Consider the following 14,237-nt stretch of genomic DNA (forward strand, 5'->3'; position numbering starts at 1 on the left):
AATATGAATAGCTACAGATCAACAGTGAACGTGAACACCCTTCAGAGCGACAGTGAACACCCTTCAGAGCGACAGTGAACACCCTTCAGAGCGACAGTGAACACCCTTCAGAGCGACAGTGAACACCCAGTGAACGTGAACACCCTTCAGAGCGACAGTGAACACCCAGTGAACGTGAACACCCTTCAGAGCGACAGTGAACGTGAACACCCTTCAGCTGTTTTGTTACCACTTCCTTCATCCAGCTGCGTTGTCATACACTTCTGTTTTTCCGAGGGATTTTTTATGTTAGAACTTCAAGGTTGCTTCTTTCTCAACGTCATGCCAAAATATCAGGCTTGTCATTGGACACATTGCTTGTGAGTTCTTTTCTTGCCTTTGGGAGATTATGTAGATAATTTCTCCCAAGAGAATTCTGGAAATGTGAGACTAGTAACACTCAGTAACACTAGTAACACTCAGAGTGTCTTTAGTCTGTAGTAACATTACTGATGACACTCAGTGTGTCTTTAGTCTGCAGTAATAAATAATACTCTGCATGTGTTCTGGACTGTGATGGACCTCTTTCAAGCTAAATCCATAAAGCTAGCAGCATTCCTGTCCACTTTAATTAAGCTTTATAAATCAGAGCTATTGGGCAAGAATGTGGTGAAGAAACAATGTGCCAGTTCACTTAATGTTTAATTGTTCAAGACTGAATCAAAAGAGCTGTAGTGGTTACATATGCTCTGTGTTTAGAGTAATTACAAATAATTGTAGTGGTTACATATGCTCTGTGTTTAGAGTAATTACAAAGAACTGTAGTGGTTACATATGCTCTGTGTTTAGAGCAATTACAAAGAACTGTAGTGGTTACATATGCTCTGTGTTTAGAGCAATTACAAAGAACTGTAGTGGTTATATATGCTCTGTGTTTAGAGCAATTACAAAGAGCTGTAGTGGTTACATATGCTCTGTGTTTAGAGCAATTACAAAGAGCTGTAGTGGTTACATATTCTCTGTGTTTAGAGCAATTACAAAGAGCTGTAGTGGTTACATATGCTCTGTGTTTAGAGGAGTAACAAAGAACTGTAGTGGTTACATATGCTCTGTGTTTAGAGCAATTACAAAGAACTGTAGTGGTTATATATGCTCTGTGTTTAGAGCAATTACAAAGCTGTAGTGGTTACATATGCTCTGTGTTTAGAGCAATTACAAAGAGCTGTAGTGGTTACATATTCTCTGTGTTTAGAGCAATTACAAAGAGCTGTAGTGGTTACATATGCTCTGTGTTTAGAGGAGTAACAAAGAACTGTAGTGGTTACATATGCTCTGTGTTTAGAGGAGTTACAAAGAGCTGTAGTGGTTACATATGCTCTGTGTTTAGAGCAATTACAAAGAACTGTAGTGGTTATATATGCTCTGTGTTTAGAGCAATTACAAAGCTGTAGTGGTTACATATGCTCTGTGTTTAGAGCAATTACAAAGAGCTGTAGTGGTTACATATTCTCTGTGTTTAGAGCAATTACAAAGAGCTGTAGTGGTTACATATGCTCTGTGTTTAGAGGAGTAACAAAGAGCTGTAGTGGTTACATATGCTCTGTGTTTAGAGGAGTTACAAAGAGCTGTAGTGGTTACATATGCTCTGTGTTTAGAGCAATTACAAAGAACTGTAGTGGTTATATATGCTCTGTGTTTAGAGCAATTACAAAGCTGTAGTGGTTACATATGCTCTGTGTTTAGAGCAATTACAAAGAGCTGTAGTGGTTACATATTCTCTGTGTTTAGAGCAATTACAAAGAGCTGTAGTGGTTACATATTCTCTGTGTTTAGAGCAATTACAAAGAGCTGTAGTGGTTACATATGCTCTGTGTTTAGAGGAGTAACAAAGAGCTGTAGTGGTTACATATGCTCTGTGTTTAGAGCAATAACAAAGAACTGTAGTGGTTATATATGCTCTGTGTTTAGAGCAATTACAAAGCTGTAGTGGTTACATATGCTCTGTGTTTAGAGCAATTACAAAGAGCTGTAGTGGTTACATATTCTCTGTGTTTAGAGCAATTACAAAGAGCTGTAGTGGTTACATATGCTCTGTGTTTAGAGGAGTAACAAAGAGCTGTAGTGGTTACATATGCTCTGTGTTTAGAGGAGTTACAAAGAGCTGTAGTGGTTACATATGCTCTGTGTTTAGAGCAATTACAAAGAACTGTAGTGGTTATATATGCTCTGTGTTTAGAGCAATTACAAAGCTGTAGTGGTTACATATGCTCTGTGTTTAGAGCAATTACAAAGAGCTGTAGTGGTTACATATTCTCTGTGTTTAGAGCAATTACAAAGAGCTGTAGTGGTTACATATTCTCTGTGTTTAGAGCAATTACAAAGAGCTGTAGTGGTTACATATGCTCTGTGTTTAGAGGAGTTACAAAGAGCTGTAGTGGTTACATATGCTCTGTGTTTAGAGCAATTACAAAGAACTGTAGTGGTTACATATGCTCTGTGTTTAGAGCAATTACAAAGAGCTGTAGTGGTTACATATTCTCTGTGTTTAGAGCAATTACAAAGAGCTGTAGTGGTTACATATGCTCTGTGTTTAGAGGAGTAACAAAGAACTGTAGTGGTTACATATGCTCTGTGTTTAGAGGAGTAACAAAGAACTGTAGTGGTTACATATGCTCTGTGTTTAGAGGAGTTACAAAGAGCTGTAGTGGTTACATATGCTCTGTGTTTAGAGCAATTACAAAGAGCTGTAGTGGTTACATATGTTCTGTGTTTAGAATAATTACAAAGAACTGTAGTGGTTACATATGCTGTGTGTTTAGAGCAATTACAAAGAGCTGTAGTGGTTACATATGCTTTGTGTTTAGAGGAGTTACAAAGAGCTGTAGTGGTTACATATGCTCTGTGTTTAGAGGAGTTACAAAGAGCTGTAGTGGTTACATATGCTCTGTGTTTAGAGCAATTACAAAGCTGTAGTGGTTACATATGCTCTGTGTTTAGAGCAATTACAAAGAGCTGTAGTGGTTACATATTCTCTGTGTTTAGAGCAATTACAAAGAGCTGTAGTGGTTACATATGCTCTGTGTTTAGAGGAGTAACAAAGAACTGTAGTGGTTACATATGCTCTGTGTTTAGAGGAGTTACAAAGAGCTGTAGTGGTTACATATGCTCTGTGTTTAGAGCAATTACAAAGAGCTGTAGTGGTTACATATGTTCTGTGTTTAGAATAATTACAAAGAACTGTAGTGGTTACATATGCTGTGTGTTTAGAGGAGTTACAAAGAGCTGTAGTGGTTACATATGCTCTGTGTTTAGAGCAATTACAAAGAGCTGTAGTGGTTACATATGTTCTGTGTTTAGAATAATTACAAAGAACTGTAGTGGTTACATATGCTCTGTGTTTAGAGCAATTACAAAGAGCTGTAGTGGTTACATATGTTCTGTGTTTAGAATAATTACAAAGAACTGTAGTGGTTACATATGCTGTGTGTTTAGAGCAATTACAAAGAGCTGTAGTGGTTACATATGCTCTGTGTTTAGAGGAGTTACAAAGAGCTGTAGTGGTTACATATGCTCTGTGTTTAGAGCAATTACAAAGAGCTGTAGTGGTTACATATGCTCTGTGTTTAGAGCAATTACAAAGAGCTGTAGTGGTTACATATGATCTGTGTTTAGATTAATTACAAAGAACTGTAGTGGTTACATATGCTGTGTGTTTAGAGCAATTACAAAGAACTGTAGTGGTTACATATGTTCTGTGTTTAGAGGAGTTACAAAGAGCTGTAGTGGTTACATATGTTCTGTGTTTAGAGGAGTTACAAAGAGCTGTAGTGGTTACATATGCTCTGTGTTTAGAGGAGTTACAAAGAGCTGTAGTGGTTACATATGCTCTGTGTTTAGAGGAGTTACAAAGAACTGTAGTGGTTACATATGTTCTGTGTTTAGAGGAGTTACAAAGAACTGTAGTGGTTACATATGTTCTGTGTTTAGAGGAGTTACAAAGAGCTGTAGTGGTTACATATGCTCTGTGTTTAGAGGAGTTACAAAGAGCTGTAGTGGTTACATATGCTCTGTGTTTAGAGGAGTTACAAAGAACTGTAACTGTAACTGTAACTGTAGTGGTTACATATGCTCTGTGTTTAGAGGAGTTACAAAGAGCTGTAGTTCAGTTTTGGCAGGTTGATGCTCAGTTCTCCCTCCCTCCTTCCCTGTTGTGTGTGACGTGTGCTTGATGTATGTGTCTGCGTGTCTGTTTTCTCTGTGCTTCTCAGATCCCATACCTGGCTGAGGGTGTGCGTATCCACGGTGAGAAGGTGACGGAGGCCCTGCGTCCATTCCATGACCGCCTGGAGGCGTGTTTCAGACAGCTGAAGGAGAAAGTGGAGAAGCAGTATGGCGTTAAAACGCTGGTAAGAACTGAACCAAATCGATTCTCGATTAAATAAACTGCAATGGTCCTGACCCAGCGACACAGCAGAGCTTCAGTCACACGCATAAATTCAGCACGCTGAAAGAATTGCTGATTTTTGCTTTGTAATTTGGAAGTGCGTGCACTGCTTGCCAAAAAGTGTAGATGCTGTTGGCCTAACTGTGGGTGATGTCACCGCAAGCTGCTTTTAGAAACTGCTGATTAATAGACTTGTTTTTAGTCCTGCTGTGGCGGACACGAACCGCAGCAGCTCGGTGATAGCGCTTGCGTCTGCGCTTGTGTGTGGGGTTTGAACCCTTTCTGTCAAATTAAAAGTTGTTTTTGAGATCTATGCACTTAGAAATCCTCAAAAAATTGCCAAGAATGTCTACCGTGAGGCCCTGGGATCTCTGGTGTTCCTTGGAGTCCTCTTCCTACAAATGTACTTATTTGGTTTTGCTGGGGTTTAATGTGTAAATATATACTCATTCTTACATCTAGACATTTAATTCTTCAGAAAATAAAAAATAGAATGAGCTCCTTGTTATTTCCTCTTGACCACACTGCGAAAGGTCCCACACTGGGGAAAGGCCCGACACTGGGGAAAGTCCCGACACTGGGAACGGTCCCAAACTGGGGAACGGTCCTTGGCTCCAGCTGAATGTGCTGATTTTTTTCTCTCTTCTCACCACGCCCTGAGTCTCCTTGAACACCTACGAGCCTGCCGCGTTGTCCAACACCTGTCCACTCCTAAGCCGATAACTTGACCACAACGAGCGATGGGGGGCAGGGCAGAAGAATTAGTAAGCAGAGCAGAGGCTGGGGTTCAGAGAGGGCAGGTGTGGAGACGACTAGCAGGTATTGATCACCAGCGCCCGAAGCCCAGAACGCAGGTGGTCACAAGCCGGCTGTTGGAAAGACAGCTCATGTGGACAGTGCATGTGATGAATGTGCAGTGAAGGACCACTTCAAGGACATCGGCATGTGTGTGTGTGAGACAGAAAGCAGCACTGAGACTTGAATGGAGACGGTTGCTGTGTCCCGGTGGTTGTGAGCAGGCTTGTGTGTCTACGCTTGGCCTGACTCACCTTTAGAACACACACTGAGAAATCCTGTTGAGTCACAGACTCTATAAAAAGCATGCAGGCTTTTGTCATTTTGTCCTTATGTTCTGTCCTCTGTGTCCCCATAATATATATTTTTTCATTTGAATAAATAGACCAGCTTTTATTTGAAACATCTAAGGTTAAATCAATCAGTCCATTCTTACAAGCGTATGTCTGTTTGTGTGTGTGTGTGTGTGTGTGTGTGTGTGTGTGTGTTCGTTCCAGCCTCTGATGACCGATGAGAGGCGTGGATCTCGGCCGCGCTCGATGGTGCGTTCCTTCACCATGCCGACGTCTCAGAGGCCGTTGTCGGTCGCCTCAGTCACCTCCATGTCATCGGACACCTCACCGTCCAGGCCGGGATCAGATGGGTAAGACCCTCCACACCTCCACTTCATCACACGCTCACCTTCATACATCAGACCCTAATCAGACACATGCACAGCACAGGAGGGAGAGAATATGTTGTCACTGATGTCATAAGGACTAGCTACTCCGTGTCATTTCTACTCCGTTAGCAGACAGCCGCTCTTCTATATGTACTGTGAGGCCTGTTATGAACTGATCAATGAACGAAGGCTGAGTATGAACTGACGTGTCTCTAAAAGGGGTCGTTCAGAAGTGGGAAAATCCATTGACCTAATCAGACTGGTTCTGAGTGAGTGCGTGTTTGTGTGTCTGTGTACATATGCGCTTATGAGCATGATTGAGGTTCATTGTGTATGTGTGCTTTTGTGCATCCAACATATTAAGAGCTTTGTGCCGGTCCTGCATAGCGGGCACCGTGATGCCAGCCTAGAGGTTTAATTAGCGTGCGTTTGGCTAGCGTGATCTCATCAGCGATGCCCTCTGCTGCTATTTAATTGCAAAGGGCATCACACCACATGCTCTTTCATTTGATCAGTTAATCCGTCTGGTTGAAGCAGCCTGATCCATTCCAACCAGCGCCAGCACAAACACACATTCTGAGGATCAGTGTTGTGTGGCTGGGACTTTGAACCACTTTTGTCCTGCAAGTGTTGAATGCAGAGACTCTGGATTCTTGACAGGTCAAGCCGCCTGTCATTCACTTATTTATGTAAAGTCGATGAATTTTTGATTGATTCTTTAAAGGGCTCCCTTAAAATCTATTGATAATGAGGCTGCTTTTTAAATCGCACTAGCATAATGTCTGAGAGCACATTTATTAATCGCACTGAGTTCCTTGTATACTGCACTAGTAATAACTCACTGTACACCACAGACTTGTTCCCCCAAAAGGACCAACCAAATATTTACATTTACTTTAAAACGCTGATGGGAGTCAATGCCTGATATTTTTTAAAGCAGCATTTCATTAGGCTGTATTTCTGAAAGTACATTTATACAGTACATGCATCATCTTATGAGACATGTTTTCTGTATGTGCAAATGTATGCTAAACATTTTGGGATTGTGTGTGTCATTTATGGATTGGGTCTCCATGATTATTATGCAATAACATAAATGTACATGGTGAAATTATCTGAACTGTGAGTATAAACTGTGATCTGAACTGTGAGTGTAAAGATAATTTCACTGGAGATGACATCTGTGTCAATGCATAATAATGATGATAATAAGAGTAATCCTCAAAATAGCTTGGAACTGTTATTTATAAGTAGAAGCGTTGTCAAATGTTTCCAAGAAAGATATACACACTTAAAATACATGAATATACATAGATAGTCACAGATACATTGATGTTAGGTTCCCATGACACTCCATGCCTGTTTATTATTGCATACTTATATTTTAAGTATTTTTGTTGGTCCCAGACCAAATGTCAGTGTCATATTCCATTTGCTTTTCATTTTCTGGACGTGTCGGTGTCATATTAATGTGTCCTCCACTGCTTCATCCCTCACCTCCTTCACACTCATTCATTTTCTTCTCCTCCTCTTCACACTCCTTCGTTTTCTCCTCCTCCTCCTCCTCATGCCTTTCACCGTGCCTGGTCCACCTCGTTCGGATCTCTTTTCTCCTCTTCACGTCTTCCTGCTTCCTCCATACCATACCATCTCTTCCATCCCTGTTCTCCACCCTTCCCTTCCATCGTTCTTCCTCTCGTACCTCTTCCTCGTCTGCCTCTGCCTCCACCTCCTTCCCTGCCACAGCTTTGCCCTGGAACCTCTCCTGCCAAAGAAGCAGCACTTCAAGTCTCAGGACAAGCTGGACCGCGACGAGCCTGAGAAGGACAGGAAGGAGAAGAAGAAGGAGAAGAGGAACAGCAAGCACCAGGAGATCTTTGACAAGGAGCTGAAGACCGCCGACATCTCCGTGCAGCCCACAGAGGCGGTCATTCTGTCAGAGACAGTGAGAGAAAACACACACACACACACACACATGCCCACATGAACAGTCTGTCACACACTCTCCTCCAGCTTCAGTAGAAGTACACACTTGAGATTCACTTTTCTTCTTGGATACAAGCGAGAACTTACACTGAAATAAATGAACAGGCCTGAAGTTGGTTTTTTAATGCATTTTTTATGCGACATAACGTGGCGGTTGTGGCGGAAAATGGCGAGTGTGAAACACGCGTGACACAGATATCCGTAACGCCCAGCTGGACGCACCGGCACACCTGGCGGAGTATCGGCCCTCTGAAGAGCTGCAGTCATGTGCTGTGAGCACCCACGTACTGCTGGAGGATCACGTCCCGTTCTGATGGTTTTATGCGTGCTCTGTTCCTCAAACCGGTCTGCTCTCCCTCGTTACCACCCTCCACTGCCCCTCACTGAGGAGCCTTTAAATGTTTCGCCACGTTATTGGTCTGCCCCGTTATTGTCTTTGGCATCTTTTTCCCCTCTTTGATTCCTTTTACTCAATCCATCACAAATCTCTTAAAGGGCCCGTTCCACTTTTTTTTTTTAACAGGCTGCATCTTTATTTTCATAAGATAGATGAGCTCTTTTGAATCACTGTATTGTGCCTAATGCATAAAGCACTCGGGAGCAGAAAAGCTCCTGAGATCTGCAGTGTGAGTGGGTAGGCTAAACTTCTACAGATTATGTAGGTGGTGATATGTAAATAATTTCTTGTGAAATCAGAGACAATTATGCTCTTGCAGCATGGATTACATATATGCATAGAATGGGCTGAATGGAGTGAATGTTATGTTTTGAAACATTATCTATGCGTACATAGTACTTCCAAATTCTTTACTGCAGTAAATTAAGTTTTCGATGATGGGGGTAATTTCAGTTTCAGTCCAGGGATTTTGTTCGCGTTTAGTACCTCATGGGTGTGGCCTCCCTGATGTTATTCCACACCGTCCAATGAAACATGAGCAAGTCATCTTAAACAGGGCCATTACCCCGTCCTCATCTGTCTCTCTCACTGTTTCCTAGCACACGTGGCAGTACACTGACCTACTTTGTTGACCGTCACCTCATCTTAGTTCTGCAGTAGATCCCTATTACACGCATTTGTCTTTCTGTTCTCAGATCAGTGGTAATGCCGCCCAGTAGGGAGATGATTCTGTTTTTCATTTCCTGACTGCTATATCACCAGGATGGGCAGAAGTGCTGCGATCTGATGGAGTTGTTTTCATCTTGGAGTAAATTGAATAATACTGGGGTTATGATAGAGTGCACTGCCAGTTTCCCCAGTGTGTATTTCTCCACAATCAATCTGACTTGCTGTAGTCAGGGCCACAGACAAATAATGACCCACACACAATAGGTCAACTCGTGAGGCTTTCCTCTCTCTTCCTGGCTCTAGATCATTAATACCTGTGTACGATTATAATGTGCCTGTGATCTCTACCCTCCGCTCTCTCTGTTTCCAGATCAGTCCGCTGCGGCCCCAGAGGCCGAAGAGTCAGGTGATGAACATAATGGGGGAGAAGAGGCTGTCCGTGTCCCCAGGCCCTGCTGCTCCACACACGGCTCCGTCTGCACCTCCGCCCATCACCCCCAGGGTCAAGCTCCCCTTCAGCATGCTGTCTTCCTCCAGTGAGTAACACTCTTCCCTCCAGCATGTGTAGCAGGGCTCTACTCTCTCACTCTCTCTCACTCTCCCACTCTCTCTCTCACTCATTCTCTCTCTGTCCCTTGCTCTTTTATTCTATATTCAGACAGAAATAGGTGGACATTCAAGCAGTACATACACAAATGATCATCATGTGCATTTGACAAAAATCGAATGGATCAGTCAAACATCACAGGAATTGAGCTTATATGTTGCCATAGTGTAGAGTTTACACTTATAGTTTACAGAGTTTACACATATAGTTTACAGAGCTTCACCATTTTTCTGAAATGGTAAGTCATGCTGGAAACCGAAATTTTAATTAGAGTTTGATCAAGGTCAACATCAGCAGTGTCAACCAGGTTTACATGAGGAGAATGTGTTCGTCTCCTAGCGCAGCCGTCTAGATGTTTCTGTTTCGTGGAGATCTGAGGGGGATCTTTCCCCGTTAGTGAAGACTTGTGCAGTTGAGACAAAGTGGAATATTCCCAAACGCTGGGAGCTCTCCTCCACTCTCTCGTCTGAAGGTTTCTAGCACATGCCCCTCGGTGTGCACACAGTTCCAAGTCTGAACGTCTCGGAGTTGCTCTGTGTGTCATCATCCCTGCCCTGAGCTTTCAGTGCGACTCCAGTTCCCTCTGCAGAGTTTACACTGGTTTTTTTAGAGAAAAAAAATCACACTTTGTTTTAATAAAGTCTTTATAAATGCTACGCAGAGATGTGAGAGCACAGTAGTAAGGACTTAATTTTACATGATAAAATGTGATTGACTTTATGTGGAGAAAGGACATTTTCATAACATTTCTATATATTTTGTGTATCTTATAAACCCTTTTGTACTGTAGTACCTTTAGTTTGCTGCTAAATTACACTCCGAGTCTCAGTAGCACTCTGTAATATTTGCAGATCTAGATTACACTACACTCTGAGTCTCAGTAGCACGCTGTATTATTAGCAGATCTACATTACACTACACTCTGAGTCTCAGTAGCACTCTGCATTATTAGCAGATCTAGATTACACTCAGTAGCACTTTGTATTACTTGCAGATCTAGATTACACTAATTGCACTAAGTCTCAGTAGCACTCTGCATTATTAGCAGATCTAGATTACACTCAGTAGTGCTTTGTATTATTTGCAGATCTACATTACACTAATTACACTCCGGGTCTCAGTAGCACTCTGTATTATTTGCAGATCTAGAGCTGAATGGAATGGGTTATGGAGATAAGGGTGAGACTCCACCCCCTCTGCCAATTAAAAGCGGTATGGGTGACTATGGAAACCTGATGGACAACTTGGAGCTGGGCAGCCCCACCACCCCTCCTCCTCCCCCCCCACATCAGCGGGTAAAACACTCACACTCTGTCTGTCTCCCTCACACACACACACACACACACACACACACCAAACAGTGACTCAGATGCACACCTTATTTATGATGTAAGATAATAACATCAACTTTTAATGGTTCTTGTTTTTCCAAAGATGGTAAAATAATGCAAAGAAGGCCCTGTTTGATAGGCCCATCCCTCACTCAGACAGAGCACTGCTCTGACCTTTGTCCTGGCCGTGATTGGCTGAGTACATTCACCATTCTTACACAGACTTCCGTCTTGGACTTGGCCAGCATGTAAGCAGCTAGAGACCATGAATGAATAAGAGAGTTGTTCTTTCATGCTGACTCTTTAACATCTATCAAAGACGTGGCTCATTTCAATCTCTTTACACTTTTGCCAGTCTGATTATTCTTCCCTGTTTCAGTGTGTTCATCTGTCATTCTGTACCACTGCCCTAGCTTATTAAACCTCAACACTTTCTTGTACAGAATCTATTCATATCTAGCAACACCGAACCCACCCCTTCAGTCTTTTACAGCCCTTAGTTCTTGTCGAGTTCATTTCTGCTTTCTACTTCACTCTGGGCCTTGGTATAAATGAACAGTGTATGCAGCAAACTCATCTGACAGCCAGTACCAATATCTAATATCCTGAGTTTCTACATGCGTTGCAGGTTAACACTTCCTGTATTATACTCCTTTGATTTCTGCAGGTTGGTGCACATACATGCACAAACCTTGCAGTGGTAAGACAGGCACGTACACCTGTGGGCGAAGCTGTATTGCTGAGTGTGTTTACCTGATGTTTGTAGTCATGTGGGGCACAGCTGTGGTGCTTTACATCTGACAGCTGTCACAGTGTCCGTCCATTAAAATCAGGCCTTAATCCTATGTTTGTTCACACACCCACACGTGTACACACACACACACACACACACACACACACACACACACACACACACACACACACACACCCATGCACACACACACACACACCATTTGAGCATGTTTTGTGGAAGTACACTTGTGTGCTCAATTAAGAGGGTGGGATTTTTTTAAGAGGTTATCTGTAGAATTGCTGTTGGTAGTTGTGTAACAATATTTACTTTGTATTTTTATCCTGGGCTTGGGAGTGTTAATGAACCCCAGGACTTGAGACTGTGTTCTTCACGAGCAGGTCCACGTACCCGTGCGTGCTCCAGCTGTGCTGGACCTTTGAAATATCAGCTGAATCTGCTTATTCTCTCTGGGCAGCAGCTATTCTCATTTAAAGGAGATATCAATAATCAAGAATTTTTATGTCACATATAAATTTTGCGATCCATATTGCAGAGGTATAAGTAAAAAGTAAATAATGAAATATACATGTATAGCAGTTAAGATGTTTTAATGGGCTGGGGTGAGGATCTGAGACAGCAGGTATGGTATTAGAAATGAAAGGGTCATTCTGTAACGGTTATATACCACTTTCTGTAACCTGCTCTTCTTTTTTTATTCTTTTTTCCAACCTCTCCAGCAACTGCCTCCTCCGTTGCCAAGTAAGACCCCCCCACCTCCTCCTCCCAAGACCACGCGCAAGCAGGCTTCCATCGACTCTGGGATTGTCCAGTGAGCGTCACTGGTGAAACAGCAGAGTAGCTTCTATTGACTCTGGGGTCATCCAGCAAGTGGCATTTGTGAAACAGCAGAGTAACTGTAGATCGACAGCTGAAACTTCGGCCCTTCTTCACGGAGTGTGGCAGCAGCATCATCCTCTCTGACAGCATGACAGAATGACAAGTTCATCTTGGCTCCCTCCTAACCTTCACACAGAAGGAGCTGCCCTGTCCAGGAACACACACTCTCTCTCTCTCTCTCTCCCCCCCCCTCTCTCTCTCTCTCTCTCTTTCTCCCTCTCTCTCCCCCTCCCCCTCTCTCCCTCACGCTCTCTTGCTTGCTTGTTCTCTCTCTCTCTCTCTCTCTCTCTCTCTCTCTCTCTCTCTCTCTCTCTCTCTCTCTCATCATTAGTCAGAGCCTCCACCCAGGTGTCAGTGCTAGGTTCAGTATCTGATCCTTTTCTCTCTTCTGCAGGCCTGTAAAATGAAATGGTTTTATAAAGCGTGTGGGTGCAGTGACCAAATCAGGACTTGATTGACAGGGTTTTGGTGTGCAGAGAGCCTGCCCGATGTGTCCGCCTGGTATTCTGGAATTTCCTTTCAGATTTACACCATTTAGCTGTTCTAGTTGGCATGAGTCTAGATTTATTTAGTCTTGCCTTTTAAAATATTTTTCCTCTCTTCCTTATGACCAAGACTTGTGGCTCGTTTCCAAAGCTGAGAGGTAGTTACAAAATGCTTGTGATGATCTTTATCCTCAATATATAAACCTAGATATATAAACATGTATATGTACAGAGGTTTGTATATATGATTATTTTATTTTTCATCTTTTTCTTTTTTGGAAGTGAATTTTATCATTTTTGTATTAACAATGCATCAAATTAACTGGCATTTTTATCTAAGAAAGGGGCTTTTAGAATTTCCACTGACAGGGACTGTATAGTACTTCTGTGTACTTCTGTGGAAGCACATGTGTTGAATATATGGGTCTTTTTGTTTGTTTTTTTTTATTGTTTTGTTTATTTGGAGTGTTCACAACTAACTCCCACTGTGCTATCATTGTATAGAATTGGTAATGCTGTAACCTTGGATTTCATCAGCATCGACTGTTCACTACTGACTTAAATAAACTCAATGTATACATTTTTAAACATGGCTGGCTGGCCTGTGTGGTAAATCAGTACAGGTGTGTTTCTCAGCAACACCCTGGACCCAGAGCCCAGCAGCTGCTTGAAGAACCTTTCCCTGTGTGTGTGTGTGTGTGTGTGTGTGTGTGTGTGTGTGTGTGTGTGGGGTGGGGAGGGGAAACGTACCCGTGTTGTCTTAAATAGAAGATAACTTTCACAGTTGCACTTGTCAGAGTAGGAATTCAGAGGCCCGAAGACTGTTTTGAAAGTGTTTTTAACTTTTGCCTTTTCTTAGGAGGGTTTGATGAGCCCCAGGATGTGGATGGTCATGGTCAGACCCGGTTGCATCTGTCGCATGTTTTGAGATCCAGATCTGTTCTGCAGAGTTAATGTTCATTCTCCAGAAACCCTTAGCAAACTACAGAGGGAAGCAGTTATGAAACACCACACTGTTATCTGTCTATAAAGAATACTAATATAATAATGAGAATACTTTAATCTTTACTGTTATACTGTATACTATAGTTAGTGTAGTGCTTCCCAGGTGTAGAATGTTATGGCTGATGGTTAGCACAGTGAGGAAGACTGCTTTCAGGGAGGAAGACTGCTTTCAGGCGACCATTACATTTCTCATTTGATGTTTTGTTTGGAAAACGGGCTGAAGTGTTTTTGGACTGTGGCAAATGGGT

At 42.4% G+C, this 14,237-nt stretch overlaps 1 protein-coding gene across 2 annotated transcripts in view; it reads left to right on the forward strand.

Annotated features, from left to right (window-relative positions):
• Positions 1-13,576, forward strand: part of dock1 (dedicator of cytokinesis 1) — a 196,447-nt gene extending 182,871 nt beyond the window's left edge. For both annotated transcript variants that reach the window (XM_077000004.1, XM_077000005.1), the window contains exons 47-52: positions 4,248-4,385; positions 5,716-5,861; positions 7,626-7,824; positions 9,302-9,467; positions 10,682-10,833; positions 12,340-13,576. In XM_077000004.1, the coding sequence (XP_076856119.1) occupies positions 4,248-4,385; positions 5,716-5,861; positions 7,626-7,824; positions 9,302-9,467; positions 10,682-10,833; positions 12,340-12,435 (897 nt within the window). In that variant the 3' untranslated portion in view covers positions 12,436-13,576. The remainder of the gene's footprint in view (positions 1-4,247; positions 4,386-5,715; positions 5,862-7,625; positions 7,825-9,301; positions 9,468-10,681; positions 10,834-12,339) is intronic.
• The last annotated feature ends 661 nt before the right edge of the window (positions 13,577-14,237 follow it).

This window comes from Brachyhypopomus gauderio, chromosome 3 (genome assembly GCF_052324685.1).
Source record: "Brachyhypopomus gauderio isolate BG-103 chromosome 3, BGAUD_0.2, whole genome shotgun sequence".
NCBI classification, from domain to species: Eukaryota; Metazoa; Chordata; class Actinopteri; order Gymnotiformes; family Hypopomidae; genus Brachyhypopomus; species Brachyhypopomus gauderio.